We start from the raw sequence: 26,851 nt of genomic DNA, 5'->3' as shown, positions 1-26,851 counted from the left end.
TGACTTTTCACGATACAATCAACTTTTGGTTGACCCAAAAGGTCAGCATAAAACTGCTTTTGCAACAGAATGGGGTGTATTTTCCTATCGGGTTATGCCGTTTGGGTTAACTAATGCTCCAGCCACATTTGAGAGATTGATGAGCCATGCTTTCAAAGAGTATCTTTGGAAATTCTTGGAAGTATACATGGATGATCTATGCGTACATTCGTCAATTCGGGCTGATCATTTTGAACACCTCAAAAATATATTCGAGAAACGTAGAGTTTACAAGATTTGCTTAAACCCTAAAAGTGCACATTCATGGGAAGACAAGGGAAAATTCTTGGACATATCATGTCTAAGAATGGTATAGCCACCGATATTGAGAAGATTCATGTTATTGTTGATTTGCCTAGACCAACAACAGTCAAAGGGGGTACAAGCCTTCATGGGACATTGTGGATATTACCGACGGTTCATCTACATGTACGCTATAATTGCAAAACCCATGTATAGCTTGATTACACACTTTGAATGGATCGAGGCATGTGAAGAATCCTTCATGAAGCTTAAGCAAGCTCTTACCTCAGCTCCAATACTGAAAGCACCCGATTGGGATAAGGTATTCCACGTACATGTAGATGCTTCAAACTTTGCTATTGGTTGTATACTAGCCCAACCAGAAGATGGGAAAATTGACTTTCCTATTTCTTATGCTAGCCGACAATTGAACTTGGAAAAAAATAATTACACCACCACTGAAAGAGAAGGACTAGGAATGATCTATGTCGTTAAAAAGTATAGACATTACCTATTGGCCAACAAGTTTGTGTTCTTTGTGGACCACCAAGCCTTGTTATATTTGGTCAACAAACCATGCAGCACATGGAGAGTAGTGAGATGGTTCATCATTCTTCTCAAATTTGATTTCACTGTGGTTGTAAAAAAAGGCACCACACATCAACGAGCAGATCATTTTTCAAGAATCATTTCAGGGGAATCACCTAAAGGGGTAGACGATGATCTACCAGATGCCTATTTGTTCTCCGTGGAAATGATACCTAGATGGTTGAAAAAAATTGTGTCATTAATGACAATAGCTCAAGTGGATTCACAAATACCACTTCCTATCACAATGATTTAATCGAGCAATCGGCTATGTATCAATTACTAGCCAGAAGGCTATATAAAAGAAATCGAGACGGGATATTGCTTTTATGCATTAACCCTGAAGAAAAGGAACAATACCTAAGTCAAGCACATGTTACTATAGTAGGACTTCACTTTGCAGAAGATCAAACTATGCAACAAATCTTAAGACTTGGAGCATTTTGGCCGACTATGAGGAGAGATGTTATATCTTTTGTAAAAGATTGCCCTCAATGTCCAAAACAACCACCCAGTCCTCATGTAACATTATTTCAAATATCACGTGTTCCTAAGTGGAGTAACTATCTGGTTACTTACTTATCAATCCAAACATTTCCTGAGGATATGAGTAAACGCCGTCAAAGAGCAATTGAAACTGAAGCAAGAAACTATGCTCTCATTGGGAACCAATTGTATCGGAGAGGTAAAGATCAACATTTGCGTCTTTGTGCAAATGAAAACAAGTATATTCCGATTATAGAACATGCTAGATTAGCTAGAGGTCACTTTTCCAGTGAGACCACCTCAAGAGCAATCTTGATGGCAAGCATATGGTGGCCAACACTTTTTGCATATGCTAAAGAATATGTTCGAAGGTGTGATGCTTGTCAACGAGCAAAAATTCCAACACGAGTAGAAAGCATGCCCTTAAGACTGATGATGGGGGCTAGAGCCTTCACAAAATGGGGTATAGATTTTGTTGGACCGATACAGCCACCCGCTTACAGAACCCAAGCTCAATATATCATTGTAGCTACGGACTATTTGACCAAGTGGGCTGAGGCTAAAGCAACCCAAAAGAATGATGCCAGAACCACTGTTGCATTCTTATATGAGTATGTATTCACAAGGTATGGACTACCAATAGAGATTATCACTGTGATCAGGGAACTCATTTCCTCAAAGAGGTAATAGATTAATTTCTTAATGAGTTTATGGTTATCCATAACAAATCAACTTTCTATCACCCACAAGCAAACGGACAACCTGATCATACAAATAAAATTCTTAGCTCAATACTGACCAAAGTGGTTAGTAAAGGAAGGACAGACTGGGAAATGAATCTCCATGCTGCTCTATGGGCTTATCGAGTTTCATTCAAAACATTGCTATACCCTTTAACCTTGTTTATGGTCTTGATGCCATACTATCAATAGAATTTCTATTGCTAACATTAAGGGTAGCACAGACTCTTGAGTGGACTGGACATGAATTGTCAGAAAGACTTGAAGATTTGGAAAAGCTAGACAAGCAAAGGCTAACTGTTGTAGCTCATATGTATGCACAAAAGCGGAAACAAAAACAGTTTTTTGACTCCCACTTAATCACAAAAAATTTCAAGAAAGGGGACTTAGTTTTAGTCTATTCCCTTAAGCAACACATTCCCAAGTTTAAGAAAAAGGGAAATGGACCATTTATCATTGAAGATGTATCTCCAAGTGGAGCAGTATTATTGTCCACCCTAGATGGTGAACCAATGGCTAATTGGATTAGTGGATGTCGTTTAGAGAAATACAATTTACCCTAACCAATGAATTGCTAGAGAGAATGCATGCAGCCAAACAAAGGAAGATCAAGCGACAGAAGGTTATTGATGAAGCCCAAGAGGAAGCTAGAATTCGGGTACTCAAGCATAAAGCTGCTCTTAAGAATCAACAGATACCGATTCCCATCAACACTTTGGAACTAGACAATCGACGATGGGAATTACCTAAAGACGCAATTTCAACAGATGACGACTGGTTAGATGGAATGGATCTGCACATCAAAGTACAGCTCAACAATCATAGCACCAATGCTTTGGTAGACACAGGAGCTAGAGTGAATGCAGTCAGTTATTCCACATACAGAAAGGCAACAAGTCAAGCATTGACCGTAGGAATAACGACAATCAAAGGATGCATGCAATAAGAATCCAACTCCAACATTGGGAGTAGTCAACTTGAACGTGATAGTACATGGATATTCATGTCCGCATCAGTTTATATGCTTGCCAGATAAACACATGAATGAGACGATGATTCTTGGCATTCCTTGTATGCGTACATACAAAGCAGTACCAGATTGGGATACGAATCAGCTAAAGCTATCACTTAAAGGAGGGCAACTCATTGTTCCTATTGCACCAAGCAAGGAGGAATGGAAAAGATGCAATCAGAAGACCATTCCATGAAGCAAATCTCCTCCATCTCCTCAACAAACAAATGCTACAAGTAGCATGCAAGGAGTCAGGCAAATTTGGGTACCAAAAGCACAACTTGTGGATAAACCAAATCAGATCTGGTGCCTAAAACTTCACCAAAGAAACAGAAGATGGTTCCAAGGATTCGAGCACAAAATCGAGCATCTATGAACAAGGAACCTAACATGAAAAAGGTTTGGAAGAAAAAGGAGCACTTACACACCACGAAACCAAACAAATAGTGGCGAGTTAAGTCTCAACAGGCTTTAAAACACTATACAGCACCAAGCCGATCGAGCTACCAATGGCGAGAAAAAACTCGACAACTGTCTAACGTGCTACCAACAGCTCAAGCAATCAGCATGCTAAAACACCCTGATGGTACTATCAAAGAGAGAGCACATAAGCTACAAGATTTGGTCTTTGGAAGACATCAGCAGCAAACCTCGACATCGGAAACCCTTGAGTTATTTACTCAAGACCCAGCTCTTGCACAGCATATTGAGTACAATTGCATTGATCTTCATATCATGGTAGAGCCAATCACGGCTATGCATAGACACACTTGTTCAACCCATGCACGCAGTCGTCCCGGAGAACGCCATCTAGGAGGGGTGGAAGGGCACTAAGTGAAGGGCACTAAGTACTAAGTAATTAAGGGCAATGTTTGAAGAGGGAGGAAAAAGTTCCATGTTGACGTGTGATTTTTTGCAAGATTACCTAATAATGCCCTTATAATTCATCAACAAGGAAAAATTCACTAAAAATATCTTCCCGATGAGTGTAAATAGTGTATATACTATCAGAAAATCATAAAGAATAGTTTTTTTATATATTTTTCATCATTTTTGTTGATAAGGAGGCTTAAAAATGGGGAAATCCAACAAAAAGCAATAAAGATGTGTTTTTCAAGGGATTTTCTTAATTATTATATTCTCACTTTACTTTTTTAGAGCATTTTTCTATTTTCTTTGATTTTTTCGAATAAAAAGGTCAAAAATTAATAATAAATAGCAGGGAAGCTCATATGTAAAAACAGAAGACACAACGATGAGCAAAAAGACAAGGCGGACAAGCACAAAAATTTTCAACAAAATCAGAAGATGGAAGCGGGAAGCCTAAATTAGGGGGTCAAGCCTACTTCTGCAAAATTCTTGCAGAATGAGCTACAGAAATCCGATTTTGGAAGTTTTTGAGCCTAACATAGATTTCACGGCCTAATAGGACTAACGAGAGAATCTAGGAAAAATTGGTTCGGGAAGTCGAGGTATAGATATCCAGGGTAGGTTAAAACCACCTCATTTCCACTTGGAGCCTTTGCAGAAAGAGCATTTCGGCCTCTTTCGCGCGACACTTTTGGAGCCCACAATTGACCTCTTTCAGCACCGTCTCACACGAGACATGAGGGGTAAGTTATTTACTCATCAATGATCCATTTTGTACGGCCGGTAGCTAGTCTAAAGCCCTAGAAAAAACCCTAGAAATTGAGCAATGCATGAAGACCTAGGACCTACCATAGCGGCCTGCCAGCCTAACCAAATCAGATGGGATTTGAACCATAGCATGCCCTAACATAATAGAACCTTTCCATACCATCAAATGACCATTCGGCTAGGGTCAAGGGGGTCCCCAGTAGAGAAATTAGGGTTTTTGGAAAATGCCAAATTTCGACCTGACTCCACAGATGGCTTACTAATGAGGTTCATATACAATGTATATGATTGGTTTGGTGAAATCCATCAAGTAAAGCCCTCGAAAAGTAGAAAACGGCTCAAAGGTTACAAAGCGTCAAATTCGACATCCGAGGCCAAACTGACTCCAAATGAGCCAAAATTGGACAGGTAGCTTCATGACTATGTTACGAACAAGTCCAAAGCCTCAAAGTTGACCGACCAACCCAACAGACAGAGTAATCACAAAAAACGGTGATTTCAGAGTCGACGGAGCACAAAGTGATGCTGGCATGACCAAACTTGACCAAATTCAATTTAGGACTTGTATTAAGTGTATGAAACATGTTTATGTCAAAATTTGTGAGAATTGCAAAGTTTTTGTCACTGTTTTTGTCAATGTTACTTTTGCATCATTTTTGCTTGGAAATTGTCAATTCACCTCACCTATCATGTGTACACACCTATTACATGCCAAAAATGAAGTATGAGCCAAAATGACCACCCATTACTTGCAAAATTGCCAAAAGACGCAAAGAAGTCTTTGCAAGCCCAAATCTAGGTTATGAACAAATTTTCTAGATCCAAATCACCTCGTATCTCATACCCAAGGTCTATACCATGCTTAGAACCAATCTATGCCAGAAATTATCAATTTTAGAAGAAAAGTTAATAATCGCGATTATTTACTTTTTGGTCAAAATTGGAGAATTTGGATATTTTGTCATCATACATCCAAAGTACATGTTGTGGTAAGCCCACTAGCCAATTTTGAGTCAATTTGGATTTCAAAATCTCAAATTTCCTTTATATCTACTGTTTCAGAGTCCTAAAACCAAAATCTGGTACCATTTTCACCCTGTACATCCAAATGAGCCCATATTTCCCTTAGAGCATGTAATTGGCATGACTTCAAGCCTATACAGCTAAGTTTGCAAAAAGTTGAAAATTTTTCCCAGCTGTAAATAATCGCAATTATTTACTTTGGTTGCAAACTTTTGTTTTGACGATACAGTTTTGTCCCTTGCATGATTTTATGCATCTTTGCTTGTTCAAAAATTGATTTGAAGCAATTTGGACCAGATTATCAGCATTTCAGTCTAAAAGAACATTCCAGAGAAAAATCTGACAAATCTGCTAACTTTGCACTCTATTCACTGAACAAGAGCAATGCAAGCCGCGGAGAAGGCCAAGAAGAAATTAAACCAAAAGGGGAAACTGCAAGAACTGCCCTCGTATCAACTAGACCCCGAGTCGGTCAAAGTAGCAAAAGCATCCTACCTTTCTAAAGAACAGTTGGAAGAACACCACACCATGGTCTTCACTGACAGGTTTAAGAGTGAAGAAGGGCATCAGGTGGAGTTGCATCTCTTGCCTAAAGAGATCTATGATGTAGCTGCAAAGCCAGAAACCAAAGAGGCTAACTACAGGTTGGGGCTCCGACATTTCTACGAAAAAGAGCCTTGCGGAGTGGACTTTCAGAAAGCTTACAAGCGTCTATCCACAATCAAAGAAGACGGAACCACAAAAATATCAAACAACCAAGGAAACAAGGTCGAGGTTGTAATTACAAAAGAAATAGTGGCAGAGGCACTCAGACTGCCCACTGAAGGGATGACCATGCGGGCAAGAGACAAGACTACGGACACATTTACCAAGGAAACAACCGCGGCTACATTCGTCGATCTCATCCACAAACAGGTTGAAGAGCCAGCCCATCTGTACCATCAACACTTCCATTTCCTAGCAAAAAGGCCACCAAGGTACACGACACCAAATCACGCCATGGCCACCACCTTTACACAAGTTCTGAAGTCAACAACAAGGCAGCCTGTGAACCACGCGTAGTATGTATTGACAACATTGAAGGCCACCAAGAAGGAGGGTAAAATAACATAGTTGGGCGCGCCAAAAGTATTAACAAGAATAGTCTATCATGCCATCGGCATGGCTGACAACCTACCGCCTTCCCCAAATCAGAATACATGGATCTTGGCAGCACAACCCTCTCCAAGAGCTACATACAAGATCCGAGAAAAGATCATTTAAATCAGGTGATGAATCAGATGACAGCTCATCAGAGCGGCACAGCAGTGAAAGCTCTGACAACGAAGAAAAAAGAGCTAGGAGGGAAGAGATGAAGAGGAAAGTTGTGGTTGCCCACCAAGAGGAGCCATCTCAAATACAAGCAAGATTTGAAAGAGAAAAACAGGCTACCATCGCACTAGGCAAGCACAAGGAAAGGACCCAGAAAAGTGGGTACCCACAAGCCTGAAAGGACCTCGAACAAAGCATCATACAAGAAAAGAGGCCGAGGATCCAAAAGATCATTTAGAAAGAATGTACCAAGAAGTCGAAGCCTTAAAGTTGAAAGAGGCCGAAGACGCGGCAAAGAAAGCTAAGGAAGCAGCTTCCCAAGAGCAAAGCCAGGCATCTCCCGACCCACCTCACCGCCGTCGGACCAACAAGATGTTAGGAAATAAGACGTAGCTAAATAGATAATTGAGTAGATTACTTAATGGAGAGAGACAAATTTATATACACGAGATTATAGTGTAGAGAGAGAGAGAGAGAGAGTACACACGATATACGTGGTTCACCCAATGTGGGCTACGTCCACGGGAAAGCAGCCACTCAATGGCTTTGGTACTTCAAAACAAGAAGTAGTTTACAAAGGGATTATACCCTTAATGGAGCTCCCGCCTTGCTTCACTCTCACCACCTCACACTCACCTTGTTGCATCAACTTCACACTATGAAATGTGTGTAGAAATGGCCTCCTTTTATAGGCCAAAAGGGCTGCCCTCTCTTATGAGAGACAGCCATGTGTAGCCGCCCTTGTGCGAATAAGTCCAAATCGGACCCTCCAATCCGCCCATGTGTGGCCGCCCTTGAGAAGACAAGTCCGCTTTTGAATTCGGCCACCGGCCATTGAATTCGGCCACTGGCCACCGGCCATTGACTTCCGACCACCGGCCACCGGCCATTGACTTCCGACCACCGGCCATTGGCCATTGACTACCGGCCACCGGCCAACCGACCGGTTGTTTTCCGACCACTTTCCGACCGCCGTCCGGCCATAATATTCCGGCGAAAAGGAATATTCCGGCGAAAAAAAAGTCTCGGGGGCCTCCGCCCCCGAGGCCTTTAAAGTTGCCCCTGATTCTTGTCCGTGAAAATTTTGGTTTCCGGTGAGTGATTTTCCTTCACGCACGATGGCTTCTCCTCATAATGGGGGCCTTACAAATGTGCGCTTTTACCACAGAAAATTACAAGGGTAAATCAGGCTCCATACTTAACACAAGACTAGCCCATGCCTAGTCCACCACCATCACCGCCAAGCCACCATACCAATGAAGAAGCTAAGACCGACAAAGAAAAAGATTCTAATTTCACCCACCAAACGGAAGCTACACAACAAGCTGACCACGCCGAACAACATGAGGAAAAAGAAGCTGAGCCAGAACTAGAGCAGGCAGCTGAAGGAACTCACAAGCAGGCAGATGACACTGATAAAGCAATAGATATTGAAAAAGAACGTACCACTATATATGAGATAGAGCCCGAGATGGAGAAGGTAGAAAGGCCTGCAACTGAAGAGACGGTGAGGGTTGAGACCACACCACCTATTTCCACTCAGCCAGAAACTGCCGAGGTATCAAAGCCTCGGGATGGCCAAGGAGAAGAACAACATCCACCTCTACAGAACCACCAACACCTACAACACAGCAAAAAGCAACACAGGAGGCTGCCGGCACATCACAACTCGCAAGACAGGAGGAGTGGCAGTCCAATGACGAAGTGATTTTACAAGTAAATGAGTATACAAGGCAGATGCAAGTCATGACGAAGAAACTCCGCTCAGCAGCCTTCAACCGTAGCACAAAATCCAACGAATTAGAAATGGTCATCTATGCTCTTCAAGGAGAGCTCGATGATAGGATGAGTACTATCAATGATCTCCGAAGGCAAGTACAAGAGCTAAAGACAGAAGCAGAACAACATTAGATAGCCAGAGACAAACAACAGAAGGAAATGGAGTTAGGTGACCTCCTTACTAAATTATCTGATGCCTACAAACCGAAAGATGAGCAGCTGACAGAAGTGACAAACGAACTTCTTACCACCTCTATGTCAGCTCAAAAAATTCAAGTGCAATTAGATGTAGCCAACGCTTCTCTGCAATATTTCGAACAGAGAATCAATGATCATGCCATTTTCTTGCGGCAAATCGGGGAAAATCCAATCGTGGCCTCGATCAAGGGAGCAGATGAAGTGTACAAGGCACTTGAAAATAAAAACAGAGATTTAGAACTGGAGTTGAAGCTTGAACAGTCACAATGCAGAGACCTGGAACTGATGCGGGTCCAAAGAGAGGAGGAGCTCCTAAAGGAGATTGCGGAACTGAAGCGTATGAATCAACTCCTCGGAGATGGAAAGCCCGACACACAGGAAGAGGCAGACACTTCAGAGCCGCCCCAAATTGACATCCCCTCGGTCTCGTTTGCTAAATTTGAGACGCAGTCTATAGTAGAGCCGAGTGGTGACGAAGACTTTCAGGTCCAAATTGGTGACGAAGATACAGTGCCAATGGTCCAGCTGTCAAAGGCTAAAGAAGACGCACTGAAAGAGAAGATCACCTTAGAGGAAGATGAGCAATGGAAGGTCTCTATGGATTGGGAGTTGAGAGTTTTACACTCTGTCAATGTCACTCAACTCACTCCCAATCAAATCAACGCTCAATGGCACCAACAATCCCTGCCATACCCTCTCATCAACGTAGAACTCTTACAGGTAAAAGAAAGGTTATACAAGGATATGCAAGAAGATGGCGTAGATAAAGACCACCCAAAGTGGAGGCTAAGCTGGCTGAACAAGAATCCAAGATACCTGATTCTATTCACAAGAGCACCTATGGCCTTACAAAAAGATCCAACATTCTGTCATGTACCTAGAGTAAGGACATGGCAAGCGCATGAAGCACTCCAGAAGAAGAGACCAACTTGGCTCAATTTTCCCAGGCTGTCAGCTCTAGAGAGAGGCCAAGCGACGAAAGAATACATGGTGAAAACCCTAACAGGCACCATGACATTCTTCAAGAGTCTGCCAAATCTCTCATGTGCAATGCTATATAAGATCTGCAGGATGCTACTCACATGCATACAGGTTTTCAATGAGCCTGAGCAGACAGGAGCCCCATGGCTCTCATTCTTGGAAGAGAACAAAGGCCTATGCTACGATCTGAGTGGGCAACCTTCAGAAGAAATCCTTTATGGATTCTATGCCAGATGCATGTTCCTGCCCTCGCATAATATGCTAACCTTTGAAGGGGCATTCTACACTGGCTTCTTCACCTGGCGAACGAAGATATTTGCGCCGGTGATAAGCAACCTCACATCAAGATTTGTAGGATACTCAGCGGTGGAACTGAAAAACCGAGTCACCATGCAATTTTTGCAAGTACCAAAAAAAGAACGCAAAATCAAATACCAAAAAGCACTGAAGCATTGAAAGACCGCCTTGCCCTCCGTCAACCCGAAGACTACTTCAACCCATAAAGCTGTGTCAAGGGACGACACATGCGAGGAGGGGGGGAATGTTAGCAGCAAGCTAACGCGGACACCATTTTTTGGAGTTCTCCTTGTAAAACAATTATTATTTTGATAAATCCGGAATATTGTAACTCCTATTTTCTTAGTAAACTTTGTAATTAATGAGCCGGGGCTACAAGCTTCCAGATTGTATCAGCCAGTCAATTCCCAGCTTTGGTAGAACTCCAGATTATTACTTTTGACCACTCAAAAACCTTGGCTAATGTATAAAAGCCAATTTTTGTAAGTTTTTTATAAGTTTTTGGATAAGAAATACACAGTGTGAGCTAACGGCGCTCCCTTCTCTCCTTCTCGAGCTTCCTACTCCCTCTCCGATTGTCACGTTGCGAATGCGTTTGTTGCATTGCAACCGCAGGTAAGAGCTCTACGCATTGACGTAAGCCATTCACAGTATTTCGTAGCTTTTGGCGTCGCCAACCCGCGGACTAATTTCAACATAACTAGGAATTTACACTTTTAAAATGAAAACTAAGCATAGGCGGGGTATTGGGGCACCATTGCTAAGCATTTAGATGCATTTTGGGTCGAAAACGACTAGATCAAAAATCCACTGCTGTTAATAATCGCGATTGGAACTTGACCGAAAGTGGGGTTTGAGACCATATTCATGTGTGCTTAGGTCTTATAAACTTGTCCTAGAAGTTTCGTTATGTTTGGATGTCATTTGATGCTGTAACGGATGTGATTTTCTTGCCGATGAGCAATTGGCTTTTGGTGATTTCAGTCACTTGAGTATAGCCTAAGTTAGATGCGAGTTGTTAGTTGTTTTTCAAGAGATTGACAACCTCTTGTATCCTCTATGCACTAGTCGAGTCAGCTTCGTCCCATGGTTTGACAAATTAATCGTGGTTCTCGCTAATACTGCAATAAGATAGGATAGTGAGGTTAGACATGCGTCCCACAAGAGTGGTTCTCTACTTATTCTCACTCTCGTGGCAAAGTGAAACTTGGTGATTCTTATGAACTAGACATTGAGGGTGTCGAAAACGTCAAATTGCATCTAAGGAATGGCACGCACTTTACTTCATGTAATGTCAGACATGTGTCCAAGTTGACTAAAAGCTTGATTTCTGTTGGTCAGCTTGATGATTTGGGCTACAACACCACATTTGGAAATGGTTCATGGATAGTACGCAAAGGTAATCTTGTTGTACTCAGAGGTCAGAAGCATGGTAACTTGTATTCCATGCATGTGTCAGATGTTGGTCATGATTACATATCTATAGCTGAGTTGCCGTCCTACTGAGTTGTGGCATTGCTGACTAGGTCATATTAGCCAAAAAGGAATGTGAACTCTGACTCGTTTTGGCTACTTACCTGTCTTGTCTTATGTTGACTTTCCTATTTGTGAGCGTTGTATCTATGGAAAACAGACTAGGTCCATGCACTTACCATTGGGTCAAAAGCGAGCTGAACCTCTAGATTTGGTGCATAGTGATGTTTGTGGTCCTATGTCAACCAAATCTCTAGGGGGGGGCAGCTATTTTGTGACATTCATAGATGACTCTACTCGAAAGGTATGGGCATATCCTTTGAAACATAAGGATCAAGTTCTTCCTGTGTTCCAAAAATTTTTAGCACTCGTTGAGAATCACTCTAGCAAGAAACTCAAGAGGTTGCAGACTGACAGCGGTGGAGAGTATGTCTCCAAGGAGTTTGACAATTTTTGTGCTAAAAGGGGGATTAAAAGGCAATTTACTGCACCATACACACCAGCTCAGAATGGAGTTGTTGAGCGTATGAATCGTACGATTCAAGAAAGATTCACAGCCATGCTTTCTAGGGTAAATCTCACACAAGGATTTTGGACAGAAGTCGTCTTGACCGCAGTGCACATTATAAATTGTTCGCTTAGTACGCCATTGAATTATGAGATTTCAGAAGAGTTATGGTCTAAACATAAGCCCCACTATGACCATCTACGTGTTTTTGGTTGTGAAGCTTATGCTCACGTGCCTAAACAACTTTGACAGAAGTTAGAGCCAAAGTCACACAAATGTATTTTCATTGGATATGGTGCAGATGGAGAGATGGGATATCATCTCTGGCACCCGGAATCTCGTCGAGTCATCCGTAGTTCAGATGTGATTTTCAATGAGTCGAAGATGAATAAACAACCTATCAAGGAAATAGAGATTCGGAGAGTCACTTTTGAGGATGTTGCCTCAGAGACAGTGAAATCAACTCAGCGGGCTAGTGATGTACCTTCCACTAGCAATGCTCCACAGAGAGCGGATAGCAATGGTCAAGGAGTGAGACGGTCTACTAGAGTCTCTCGTCCACTTGCGCGTTTTGAGCCAAGTCTTGATTACATCATGTTGATCGATTGCGATGAGCCAAGCTGCTACCAAGAAGCCATGATGACGGATGATGTGGTGAAGTGGGAGCAGGCTATGGAATCTGAGTATAACTTGATTCTGGATAATGACACTTGGGACTTGGTAGAACTGCCAAATGGTGTGAAAGCTTTACCTTGCAAATGGGTTTACAAGAATAAATTTACCTCAGGTGATCCAAATCCAAAGTACAAGGATAGACTTGTAGCCAAAGGGTTCAAACAGCAAAAGGGAGTCGATTTTGATAAAATCTTCTCGCCTGTGGTCAAGATGACAACACTTAGAACCGTACTTGGTCTTGTAGCGATTGAGGACATGGAACTTGTCCAAATGGATGTGAAGACAGCATTTCTTCACGGGGATCTCAATGAGGATGTTTACATGCAGCAGCCTGAAGGGTTTGTTCAGGAGAATGTATCTCGTGAGGAGCTATTATGTAAGCTCAAAAAGGCACTTTATGTCTTAAAGTAGGGTTCAAGGCAGTGGTATCATAAATTTGATGCATGTATGAGGTCTCAAGGATATAAAAGGAGCAAAGAGGATCACTGCTTGTACACAAGAAAGCTAGATGATGGCTTGATGATCATTCTAGTTTTGTATGTTGATGACATGCTTATCACTGGGAAATCCATTGCGGAAATTGCCAACTTGAAGAAAACACTTAGCAATAATTTTGCAATGAAAGATTTGGGGGATACTACACACTTTCTTGGCATGCGAATCAAAAGAGATCGCAAACGTCGTATTCTTGAGTTATCTCAGGAAACATACATTGAGAAAGTTTTGCAGCATTTCAATATTCAGGGGGGAAAAGCATTGAGTACCCCAATGCAGGCATTCTTGAAACTCGGCAAGGAAGATGCACCCAAATCTGATGGTGAGTGAGCTGACATGGCTAAGGTACCATATTCTTCGGCAGTGGGCAGTCTCATGTATGCTATGGTGGCCACAAGACCAGACCTTGCTTTTGCAGTGGGAGTGGTGAGCCAATATATGGCAAATCCTGGCAGCAAGCATTGGGAAGCAGTGAAGCACATTCTTAGGTACCTCAAAGGTACGATCGGCATGTGTTTACACTTTAGGAATAGTGATACATCCATCGTGGGTTATGCGGATGTAGACTATGCAGGTTGTGTCGACAATAGGAGATCGACATCTAGCTATGTCTTCATATTTGCTGGAGCAGCATTATCTTGGAGGTCATGTCTTCAAGATTGTACGTCGTCTTCCACTACGGAAGCAGAGTACGTTGCATTGTCGGATGCAAGTAAAGAGGCTGTATGGTTATGTTGCTTGGTTAGAAATCTTGGCATTGATGAGACTCCGATGATATATTGTCATAGTCAGAGTGCTCTTGCATTGGCAAGGAATCCCGTGTTTCACTCCAAATCAAAACACATTGAAGTCGGGTATCATCTCGTGAGAGATTTCTTGGCCAAAAAGCTCATTGATTTGGTCAAGGTACACACTGACGACAACCCATCAGATGCTTTGACGAAAGGCTTAGCTTTGGAGCGGTCTACACATTGCAGTGAGTTGATGGGTATAGGTTGAAGCCACTAGATTGCTTCACTGTTGTACATACCAGGTCACTTGGGCTGCGTTGGCCTTCAAGTGGGAGTTTGTTGGGATTTAGGCCAACTGGCCGGACATCCCACTTATTACTAACCCATCTACTAACTTAACCAATATGCACTTATTCTTTAATACAACAGAATAAGGAGCTGCAACAACAGGATAACGTTTCTGTACGCTCCACCCAAAGCAGGTCTCTCTGTCTCTGCTCTTGCACTTGCACTCGCACACACTTTCAACGGCACCTTCATTTGGGATTGTGCTCATGAAGAGGTTTATTCAATGATTTGCTCATGTAATAGGACCACTCACGATTCTATCTTGATAGTGATCAACTTAAAGAAACCATTTGAGGTTCCCTGCAATGCTTTAGGTGATTGCATCGGTACAATGCTTTAGGTGATTGCATCGATGTAGTGGTTAACCAAGAAACCCATGTAGTGGCTTATGAAAGTAGACGGCTTAAGGATGTGAAAAATTTGCATGCCTTGATCTACAAGAAGGGACTTATGGTACATAGAAGCATTACCTTCTAGGACTTGATTTTGTGATCAAGACCGATCATCTGAGTCTACGGTACTTTCTGACACAACAAAATTTTGAGAAGCAGACAAGATGGGAAAACTTTTTGTCCATGTTTCATTTCCAATTCCTTCATATGGTTGCAAGTAAGAACGTGGATATAGATACACTATCTAAATGATTGAGCGTGAATGCAATCACTTTTGTACATCACCAAGAACTGAAATCACTCTTGAACTTGTATCTGGATGATCTAGACTTTTCCTCCATTTGGGGAAGTTATAGAATGGAGAGAATAAATATCCCCATTCAATTTGGGATGGTTACCTCTATCGCGGATTCATGTGGCAGCCCGCTAAGGAATAAAATCATGGATGAAGCACATGCTTCACCTTATGTAGGTCACCAGGGTATTCTCCCTATGACCTTACAATTGGAGCATTATTTCTTTTGGCCAAACCTAAAAGACGACATCAACCAACATTTCAGGAAATGCTTGGTTTGCCAAAAAATCAAGTATGATCGACACAAGGTGCTTGGGTTACTCCAACCTTTGTCTGTGCCTGATCAACATTGGGAGAGTATTGACATGGATTTTATTATGTGTCTCCCTAAGACTCAAACTAGAAATTATGCAATGTGGACCATTATAGACATATTTAGGAAGCAAGCTCACTTTATTCTAGTCATTTCATAGATACCTCTCTCTCTCTCTCTCTCTCTCTCTCTCTCTCTCTCTCTCTCTCTCTCTCTCCATGTCTCCCCTTTGCATGACAGTAAATTTTGGCGTGCTTTTGATAATCTCGGTACGAAGTTGAATTTTTGTTTTGCATATCATCCCCAAATGGATGAGCATAGCGAGATTTCTAATTCAACAATATTGGATATGTTGCCTCTCTCTCTCTCTCTCTCTCTCTCTCTCTCTCTCTCTCTCTCTCTCTCTCTCTCTCTCTCTCTCTCTGTGGCTCCACGTCTCCCTCTCGCATGACAAGGAACTTTGGTGTGATTTGTTTGATAATCTTGGTACGAAGTTGAATTTTTCTTCTGCATATCATCTCCAAATGGATGAGCATAGTGAGATTCTAATTCAACAATATTGAATATGTTCAAATCCTAATTGTTAAATAGACAGTTTTGATTGGAAAAGTATTTTCCCCTTATTGAGTATACTAGTGCAACCTAAAAGTGTCGATGCTAGGAAGTGTGGAAAGCAATGTCAAGGATGCTTACAGATGTGTGCCAAAATGTTAAAGCATGTGTGAAGACCCAGTGTGGACAAAGGCGTTCGTGATGTGCACTCCATCAATCAATCTTACTCTAGTTTGAGAATCCAAGACCAAAGAAACAATCTACTTATAAGAAAAAAGTGCTAAAAGTTTCAAATCGTTACTATGGGTCGTTTAAGATAATTGACCAAGTGAAAAATGTGACATTCCGATTAGAGATACTGCCTAATTGGAGGATCCATAATGCTTTCCATGTTAGTCTACTACGACCATATGTGGGACCGCCTCCAAGTCAACCTATTGTTGAGGAACCCTTGGGGTTGAGGAACCAGAAGAGATACTTCAACCGGAGCAGATCGTTCATCATCAAGAACGGCCACTACAGTGTAGAAAGATTACACAGAAGTATTTGGTGAAGTTTAAGAACTAATCTACTCCATATGCTCAGTGGATGACCGAGCAAGAAATAAGCATCTTGCCCCAGGATTCTGAAAGGATATGCACAAGCACTACAATTGAGGACAACTATTTAGAAGCTAGAGGGATGTTTCTAAATGGTCTATTTTTTGGGTAATTTCTATTTAATGAAATTAGGATACTTAATTATGTGCACATGAATTGATAAGTTAGGAGGTGTAGATCTACTAGAACTGATAAAAACATCAAGAACGGACATCTTTGATGTGTCATACGATGGGTGACATTAAGCATCGTGAAGGAGTTGTTTTGTAAGTTTGGTGGGAGAGACCGGAGAATGAATATTCTCAATGCATCACAGAATGGTAACGAGGACATCAAATAGGGAATATTCCATTGGTATCCAAACTTGGTAAAGGATTATGTTTAAAGATGCAAGAACATGAATGAAGATGGGTTATGAGAAGCTTTCGATAAAAGGAAAGATGTTTTTAGTGCTTTCCATCACAAACTGATGGCCTGTCAATGTCACTAAAGACCTACTGGGTTGGGCACCATAGCCCTAGCCCTAGCCCACCCGTAGATCCTGACCTAGGGGCCTAAACCCTAGTTGAAGTAGAAGAAGATAAAGATATTACCAACTCACAGATTCTTGTCAAGTGGCCCAATTATTAAAGTAGGATAAAATCCTAACCATCAGAACTTATGGTACCCCTATTCGATGGGGCCCATAATAAAGCAACCACATACACATGTAGTAAACTTCATAAAGATTTATGATGTGGCTAGCCGTACGGACGCCCAAATTTTGCGCTAACATGCTAACATGGCAGTGTAGGGATGCCCAGATTCCGCATTGACATGTTGATGCAGTAGTATAGGAACTTTTGTAATATGTGATGGCAACATTTTAGCACTAGATTTCAGACCATATGCTTTTGGGACTTGAAGCTTTTCATGTACATTGGTTTTAGTAGGCCAAGTGTCTTTAAATGTGAATTGTGGGCTCTCTCTCTCTCTTTGGCATTCTACTATGTGCTATCATACTTTAAAGTTTGAATCTCTCTCTCTCTCTCTCTCACACACACACACACACCATTTAATCTTTTCAATATGAAATGAGCCAACTTGCCTTAAAGAGAGATTTCTCATACGCATTAATTTAGCTTTGACAACCAGTTCTTAAATACGTGTGATGTTATGTTGTGATAGTTTTGGTGGCATGTGTGGTTTTAAGCCTAACAATTTCTTTTGTATTTACTATTAGTTGATCTTCTAGAGTTTTGCAAGTTACTTGATGAAGGCATTTTTCCTTTAAGTACATACCTCAAGGTAATGCTCTCTCTCTCTCTCTCTCTCTCTCTCTCTCTCTCTCTCTCTCTCTCTCTCTCTCTCTCTATGTATGTATGTATGTATGTATGTATGTAGCTACACTAAAAAGAAATTCCACTCGTGATGAGGAGATGATATCATATTTATACTCAATGATGCCATTGAGAGAAAAATAGCTTGGAGAGGTGCAGTATAGTAGCATGTATGGCTTTTAACCTAGCTTTTTTCTTTATCTACTCTCAGTTGATCTCTTAGGAATTGCAAGTTACTTGATGAAGACATTTTATCTTTTAGTAAACACCTCAAAGTAACGGAATCTCTCTCTCTCTCTCTCTCTCATACACATTACTTAATCTTTTCGGTATAGAATGATCCTTCTTGCCTTAAAGTGAGATTTTTCATTTGCATTAATTTAGCTTTGATAATCAATTTGGAGCAAGTGAGATGTTATGTTATCAATAAATTGATAAATGGGTCATGAGGAATTACTTAAGATTCAAATTGACTCTAATTCTAAGTTAATTTTTATTGTACAAAAAAATATGCACTAAGTTTTAAGTAGTGACTTTAATTAGCATAAAGATATTGGAAGACTTGACATGGTGTCTTATCCCATGTCATTTTCCAAGTGCATGTCGCAATAAGATGTTTAACATAAGAAAAGATGTCTTCTTCGCAATCATAAGAAAAGAGTTAGAAACATTATTTCCAACAATTTTGCTTCTTTTGTTGACTACTTTTAAGTGTCTACAAACCTTCACAAAAGTATTATGGCCAATGTTTTTCCTTATTCTGGCTATTTATATTTAATAGCAAAGGGAGAAAAAATTTTAAAAAAAATTAATGGTATGCAAAGAGGCCCTCTACCTGCTCCAATCCTCACCTTCACAAGATCAACATGGAGCTTCATGACCCAATGGCACAACAGAAACTTCTTGCTTTTGAGCAAATACCTGGAGCTATACATTTGCATGAATTTTTTTTTTAAAAAAAACCACATTTAATTACCTCAAAATAGATAGTATATTGTTATCATAGTGTTCTTGCACAAAAAGGCAAATGAGTTACCTTAATACCTGCATCCAAATTCAAGAAGCATGAATGGACTGGAACCTGCTTCTAGCAAGAGAAATTCGTGTATGGATAGGAAATCACACCACATTTCTGTGGATTCAACCCTAGCTGGTCCATGTGAAAAGAACCAGCTTTTCATGTGCCAAAACTGCATTTGAAACAATGATATACAAAAATTGTAACCGATTGGTGTATTGCAAAAGCTTGGCTATGTACTGCATGTCTCAATTGCCCTTACAAACCATGCCCATTGAATGAGCCTTTCAGACAAACATAGTTTGGAAGCCTAAATGGTATATCAAAACGCATCAAAACTAGAACATAGACCAATGGATAGCAATCCACGGCGCGTGTTGGTCCCTTCACATCAGGAAAACAGTACTTGCAACCAGTGCCTGAACTCCATTGGGAAGCATGACACAAAATCCTATACAGAGGTTTGATAGGAATGTGGCTGATCCAAATATCAAAGGCAAGTCCCCCTTCACAAAAGAGCCTCTGCTCATCCTACCTTTGATATAAATACATGCCCAAAGCAAAGGAAATTTTGCTGTAAAAGGCACTTATTTGATACGAAATACACTCTTAACCTTTGGCTCACTGGCAATCTTCAATTTTCCTCACTTCTGGAAAAAATTTTCTTTCTCCGGGTGACTGTTACCACGCCACATTTTACCATGGCGGGCATCAACAATGCATTGATTGATCTGCACAAAACAAAATTGGCTTAATTTTGTGTCCAACAATTTAGGTGACTAATTCCCCAGAGTCTTTACCAAGAAAATTAAGCTCATCTCTATAAAGCTGCTCATCACCCCCATTTCCATAGACTGTTTTATCAAGTGCACATACCTCTTTCAACTTCACTATCTCCCTATGAGCAGCAGCAAGCAGGTCATCCTTTAAAAGGTTGCAGCTTGTCTGATGATGAGCATTTCCTCTCGCTCGGTGCTCCTGCAGGCCGCACACTTTCCTTCCAGAGATTTTGCTATTCAAGCTACAATGTCCATTCAAGCTATTGTTTACACTCTGCTTCATGCGCCTTTTTTGGCATGAGCATAGAGTGCTCGATCTTGCAGTGTCCTTCGTAGTAGGAGTCATACAATCTTGCCCATCAATCACTTTCTCTTCCGTGGCGCTTTTTGAGCATTCAAAATTATCCAGACCTTCTTGAGACTCTATTTTGCTTTGAAATTCTGATGCGTCTCCAATAGATAGGCCATCCATTGCTTTGGTAGGTGTTGGAAAGCCCATGGGCACAGAGACCTGCTGACTCAAATTGTGGAACTTTTCCTGCCACTCCACAAGCTCCACTTGAAGACTCTGATTTCCGCGGCGTAGTGTTGCCTGCAGAAACAAAGGTTGTTGAGTGCTCAAGGTATATTGAGCTCCAGGTAATAGTTTTTAAGGTCGTGAATGTAATACCAGTTCCATCAGAAGGTGTTGTTTTTCAGCTCCCAGCATGGCCCTCACCTGTATCACGCACAAAAAGAGGATTCAGTTCATATGCACATACAGTTTTGAATTATGAATATACTTTGCAGACATAGAAGTACAACGCTCCTGCAAACCATGGATGCAAAAGAAATGCGATTCATGCTGGACAGAACTTGCAAGGTAGTCAACAATGAAAGAACTAAGTAAAATCAGCACATAATTTTCTGCATATGCAGAGTAATGTGATGACTGAACCAATAGAACTAAACACTAGCCTTCCGAAGTTCGCGATCATAGTCTGCTGCTGCCTCTCCTTGACTCCGTAGTTCTGCCACCTAGATGACCAGAGCAGATGATTATTTGTTAATCATTTATATAATCAAAGAGCAAAGGAAAAGAAATCTAGACCAGATCCTAGCTCAACAATACTCCCAATAAAAAGATCATAGAGAAAGCATCACAACATGCCATAACTGATACCAATGAAATGCAAGGCATCAAGAACAGTGCAAAGAATCCAGCTATGGAGGTTTAAGATAGAAAGGATCTTATGCATTACTGATTGGCTTCAATCCTGACATTACCTCCCAGCAATTATAAACCCCAGTTTTCTTTAATCATCCCAGGTAACAATGCTGGATTATGACCACATTGAACCTTCATTAAGTGTTTTTGTATCTGCTATGACCAGCAATGTATTCTAGTCATTTATTGAGCCTCAACATCGGTTGAATACTGTTCCACTGTTGACATATATTCACTATTTGCATGTATCAAGTGAGCTCTCTTCAAGGTTTGACAAACTCTTACACAACTCTTGAGCAAGGCAATAGAAGCCCTTACTCCTAAAAATTTCCACAAGGAAACCAATGCCAATAAAAAAAAGATGACGTCTTGTCGCCAAATCTCGTTCAAATGGAAGCAATGAAGAAGTCAACTTCATGATCAAATGAAGAGCTTTCTTTAAAGATTGCTAACTACTGGGGGGAAAACGTTACCTGTTGCTCCAACCACTCACTGTGGTTGTTCAGCTCTATCTTCTCCCTTTCTACCTCCTTTAAGCGATTCTCAGTAGATTGTAGGGCTTTGGACTGTATTTCAAATGCTTCGAGCAGGTCTGCTAACTGCTTCGATTTCTCCTGACCTTCCATCTTCATTGCATGAACCAGAAATTTAAAGAGAGAATGTCACATATGAAGAGAAAAGAGGTAGCCGATGTTCATTACCTTGGCTGCCTCTAGAAGCTTCTGGAATGTAAGCACCTCCTCATGAGAAGCCTTCAAGGCTTCACTCATCGCACTCGAAGAATTTTTTAGGTTTTGTTCCTGGCAAAATTTTGAACATTGAAAATGGCAACTGACATATAGGCAGACCGCTTTGCACAGAATGATAGTCCTGGATGATTAAGCACATTACACAGCATACCAGTTTCTCAATCTGCTCCTTCATCACTTGTAGTTGTGTAGCTCTAGCCTGCACAGACAGGCTCCATCAGAACACTCTAGCATGGCCGTTTTACTCTTTTGACTGCTATGAAGCCTAATAGACATAGAGCTAAATATTCAATTCTTTACATGATAGAGGGTACGGCACTCTGCAGCTTCCATTCTTAACCTCTCAGCTTCTTCCTCTTGAGATTTAACCAATGAGGAAGCATGCCTTTTGACCTACCAACATTGCTAATGAGCTTTGAGTGAAGAAGAAGCAATGCTAACCAAAAGAAACATACTGTGTAGCATGAACGTTGGCAGAAAGTATTAAAAGAATGAAAGCAATACCATTGTGGCATGACAAAGACAAACTTGATGCTAACGAAAAACTGACCTTGTCAAGCTCCATAGTGGCTTCTCGAGCAGCAGCGATAGCTCTAGCTGCTTTGGCAGACTGGCTGCGAGTATCCTTTGACACTTCCATCACAATTTTTGCTCGCAGCTGTTCAAGCTCTCTACTTTCATCTTTTGCAGCTAATCACTCACCAAACACACTGTGTGAGACAACAGCATGAGCATTCATACCAAATGATTGGATTACTGCCAAGTATATTGCTTATAGAAACACCTTTGTTATAGTACAGTACTTTTAAATTTATTCATCACATATATGGAGTTAACTACACACAGAATGTCATCAGGTGCTCTAGCTCCTGAACCCTTGACTGAAGGCCAGCTGCTGCAGCTTCCACTTCAGCTACATATTTTCTCAAAGCTTCAGTCTCCAGCTCACTTTCCAAGCGTGCACTGCTCTCAAATTAACCAAAATTCTGTCAGCATTCACTTTCTTCCAGTTTTATATGATCGCACATTGCAGAACCATTTGTTAATATGAGAGCTACTTCAAGCAGCATTTGAAATTTTTATGAGATTAAACAGGCCACTAGATACTCTGCCAAATATATGTCAAGGACAGTGGTTTGTTGGCAATCCACAAGCTAGACTTCTAGTCTTCCAATGGCCTCATCGTGAGGGCGTATAATAGGCAGCATTTCCTTGCTTGAGGTACATAAACAACACATGCATTGCCCAGCATTAAAGTTCCTTACAAAGAACACGAAACCCTTTGCAAACCAAGTAAAACCAAATTTAAACTGAGATGCCATCTCCCCTGAGGCTTCAATCTCTAAAAAAGGTATATAATTCCCACAACTTGGGCCTTACAACATTCTATGCATAGAATACGTTTACTGGAATCGAACATTTGACTCTGGTCTAAACACTGAAGGAATACTGAAAAAGTTACAGAACAGTCATGGGTTTGCCATTGACCTTGTCAAGATCAGACTTGCTGTAGATAACAGTGAACAAATCTCATCTGGCTTAAAATTTCAGAAAACTTTTCGCAGCTAATTACTATGTGTGTTCATTATGTTAAAAATCTGACCGACAGTGCTTTCACCTCTCAGAGGCTCGCAATGCAGTTCGTAGCTCTGAAATCCTCCACTGAAGGCTGACCTGTGTGGAAAGGATTCCTTAAACTCTTAAGCTTGAATGAAGTTACAAGAGGAGTTCCTTGTTATCTACTGGTTATATCAACTATTATGAGTTTGATATACTGGTTATATCAACTATTATGAGTTAGATATCGAACAGTGAGACTGCACAAAACCATCAGATTTTAGATGTCAACCCAATACAGCCATGGCCTTAAGAAAGCACCTCATCAGAACTTGGCAAAATCGCATCAAACACCTCACTTTGGATAGCCATCTTCCCATTCTCATCCATCCACCGACTTGTCCTGTCTTTTGAAGGGGGCAATTCAGGATGACTACTCTTATTCTCAACCTCTGCTGGACCTCCTCTGAATGATGACAGACTTTCCAACCTTGATGCAGTAGATGTATTTGGATCATTTGAGGCATCCCCTACTCTTTCTCCTCCACCTGATACACCTGCTTTAGGGAAGAATGGCGTGCTCATTGAAGCCCCCTCAAAAGCATTGTCTCTAGGAAAGTCAGGAATGGTTCCAGCCTCTGCAGTAATTACCCGGGTTTCATGTTCAGCATCACTATGTTATTGTTACAATATAGCAATCAAACAGTATGATCTCGTTTTGAAGTCACAACCAATAGAATGTAATGAGAAGAGTCTCAAACGTATATTGCAAAAATAAATTTAGAATAAACCTCTACAGGCACAGCAGATCAGTTGCAATGCAAACAGGATGAGCATGAACTGAGCATGCAAAAGATTGATGATGCAGTACTGAAATCTTGCGTTCAAAGTTTTTGAGACAATGTTAAGCAATGACCGATTCGTCTATGCAGAGCATCTCCAGATTTGGAGGCTCATTTGCATAGAGAGCAAGCGATGAAAGTGACTGGCAAGCAAAAGCATTACGTGAAAAATTATGCATTCCAGTGATGGAACCAGGAGTGTCTTCAACTTTCAATTCCATGTCTTCTTAAATAATATGCAAAGTGCATTCTGACCAAGAAAACTTCTAGAGCAATGAAGCTGCTGCGGTGGGTTTTGTAGTGATTGCTAAACACCTTAGAAGTAACGACACCAGCATGAGTTCCTGTGAAATAGATCAAAACTTTCCAAACTTTGCGTTTAACATAGGGAGATGAGAAAGACGTATATCTACATTCCTTGTGGATTTTCTTGGGCATACTGGATTTCGACTAAGCAGAGGCCAAAAATTATCGACTGAAGAAATGGAATGGATAATTGTAGCCTAAAGTGCAGAAAATATGCCAAAGATGGCATTCTATGGAACCAGGAGTGTCTTCAACTTTCAATTCCATGTCTTCTTAAATAATATGCAAAGTGCATTCTGACCAAGAAAACTTCTAGAGCAATGAAGCTGCTGCGGTGGGTTTTTTAGTGATTGCTAAACACCCTAGAAGTAACGACACCAGCATGAGTTCCTGTGAAATAGATCAAAACTTTCCAAACTTTGCGGTTAACATAGGGAGATGAGAAAAATGTATATCTACATTCCTTGTGGATTTTCTTGGGCATACTGAATTTCAACTAAGCAGAGGCCAAAAATTATCGACTGAAGAAATGGAATGGATAAATGTAGCCTAAAGTGCAGAAAATATGCCAAAGATGGCATTCTATGGAACCAGGAGTGTCTTCAACTTTCAATTCCATGTCTTCTTAAATAATATGCAAAGTGCATTCTGACCAAGAAAACTTCTAGAGCAATGAAGCTGCTGCGGTGGGTTTTTTAGTGATTGCTAAACACCCTAGAAGTAACGACACCAGCATGAGTTCCTGTGAAATAGATCAAAACTTTCCAAACTTTGCGGTTAACATAGGGAGATGAGAAAAATGTATATCTACATTCCTTGTGGATTTTCTTGGGCATACTGAATTTCAACTAAGCAGAGGCCAAAAATTATCGACTGAAGAAATGGAATGGATAAATGTAGCCTAAAGTGCAGAAAATATGCCAAAGATGGCATTCTATGAAATCACCATATGAGTGTAGGGAAAATACGTCCAGAATCAGCTTCAGCAGCCGCAGAAAGAGGGGTTTTCATTTAATCAGGGAGAGATGGGAACAAAATCATCAGCGAGTAAGGGGCATCTACACAAAACTACGAGAAGGGTGATGATAGTCACTGTGATCTCGTAATCAGAAGCTGGATATCAGTTCTCTGATGTTCAGTGTGTGTGTGTGTGTGTGTGTGTGTGTGTGTGTGTGTGTGTGTGTGTGTGTGTGTGTGTGCGCGCGTGCGTGTGTGCGCATGCGCGGGCGTGCGTGCGTGCGCATGCGCATGCACGGGCGTGTGTTGAGATAAATCAGGAGCATACCAAATGTTAGATCCGAATGTGCAGGAGAACTCGGAGGGTCTTGGTTGGTGAACATGCATGAAGCTGCCCTTCCTCGTGATGCAGTACCAGAGGGGGCCTCCCACCAGTGGTTCAGATGCCACTTACTGTTGAGGGCGCCGAGATGAGGACATTCGTTAGAGGGTGTAGAAAGGCTATCATAAGCATCAGAATTCATGGCTAGGTTGTTTAAGAAGTCGTCTTTGCGGAATGCGTGTTTCTTGGGGGATGCATCCTTGCTGCTGTGAGGAAGTGACACGGTAACAGCGTCGCCATGGCCGCAAGTACAGGGTTTTACGCCTGCTCCAGGCATGGTTGTGGCTGCAAGATGGACTCGCGCGCACCAAGAAGAGTGAAAGGTTTTAGTCCACCTGCTGCTCGGAGTTCAAATTTTGGCGAGCCCTCCAAAATTCTCTCTCCACGTTTTTGAAGTTTGGGGAAGAATCAATGGTAGATAGTTAGAGAAGAAAAAAAGCAGCTGTTTTTTGAAAGCCACTGTGCCACGATTACTTTGTAGAAAAGAGTTCAATTCAAGTCTCAGTAAATCACCATTGAATATGCTCCAATGGATGGGACTTAATGTATCTATGTTTGTGTCGAAAATGGATCCCACAACGTGTCTAAAAGTTATGTATTGTCCAAACCTCGCAAGATGGAAAATTAGAAGTCAGCAAATGTTGGTAGCATTAAAAATATTTTAAACATGGGTTCATAAGATCGTGATCAATGCATTATGTGTTTGGATGTTGTGTCCACAAGAAAAAAGAACACACATACATACTTATGGCGGGGAGGTTGCATTGTCCTCACTCAGTTATAAACCGTAGGGAACGTGTCCTTCCCTCGTATACTTGTTTCCTCCTCGAGGTTGAAGGGTTATGATATGTTTCTCCTTCAGTGCTAAAGGATTGTGTTTGCTTCTCCTCCAATATAGGAGGGTCGCATTTTTTAACATTTACAATGCATAGGAAGAAATCATCACCTCTAAGTTTTTAGAAACTTCGTTCTTTCATATCACTAGCTCATGGCTCAGCATCCTCCCATGCACGAAACCT

At 41.2% G+C, this 26,851-nt stretch overlaps 1 protein-coding gene across 2 annotated transcripts; it reads right to left on the bottom strand.

Moving 5' to 3' along the window:
- Positions 1-19,067: 19,067 nt before the first annotated feature.
- LOC147438611 (uncharacterized) lies at positions 19,068-26,234 on the bottom strand. 2 transcript variants are annotated; one of them, XM_086484659.1, is made up of 13 exons: positions 25,779-26,233; positions 23,667-23,983; positions 23,407-23,462; positions 22,633-22,751; positions 22,339-22,478; positions 22,089-22,181; positions 21,940-21,987; positions 21,741-21,839; positions 21,513-21,665; positions 20,790-20,849; positions 20,503-20,550; positions 19,930-20,424; positions 19,068-19,784 (listed from the first exon to the last, which is right to left on the bottom strand). In XM_086484659.1, the coding sequence occupies exons 1-13, from the start codon at positions 26,107-26,109 to the stop codon at positions 19,698-19,700; spliced, it is 2,046 nt and encodes a 681-aa protein (XP_086340785.1). In that variant the 5' UTR covers positions 26,110-26,233; the 3' UTR covers positions 19,068-19,697. The 2 variants fall into 2 exon arrangements, with proteins under 2 accessions (XP_086340785.1, XP_086340786.1); XM_086484660.1 differs by lacking the exon at positions 22,089-22,181 and having other exon boundaries at positions 25,779-26,234.
- Between the last annotated feature and the right edge of the window lie 617 nt (positions 26,235-26,851).

The sequence above is a fragment of the Adiantum capillus-veneris genome, chromosome 16, assembly GCF_014529385.1.
Source record: "Adiantum capillus-veneris isolate H3 chromosome 16, ASM1452938v2, whole genome shotgun sequence".
NCBI classification, from domain to species: Eukaryota; Viridiplantae; Streptophyta; class Polypodiopsida; order Polypodiales; family Pteridaceae; genus Adiantum; species Adiantum capillus-veneris.
Note: the sequence above shows the minus strand (reverse complement) of the source record. Positions and strands in the feature narration are given on the sequence as shown.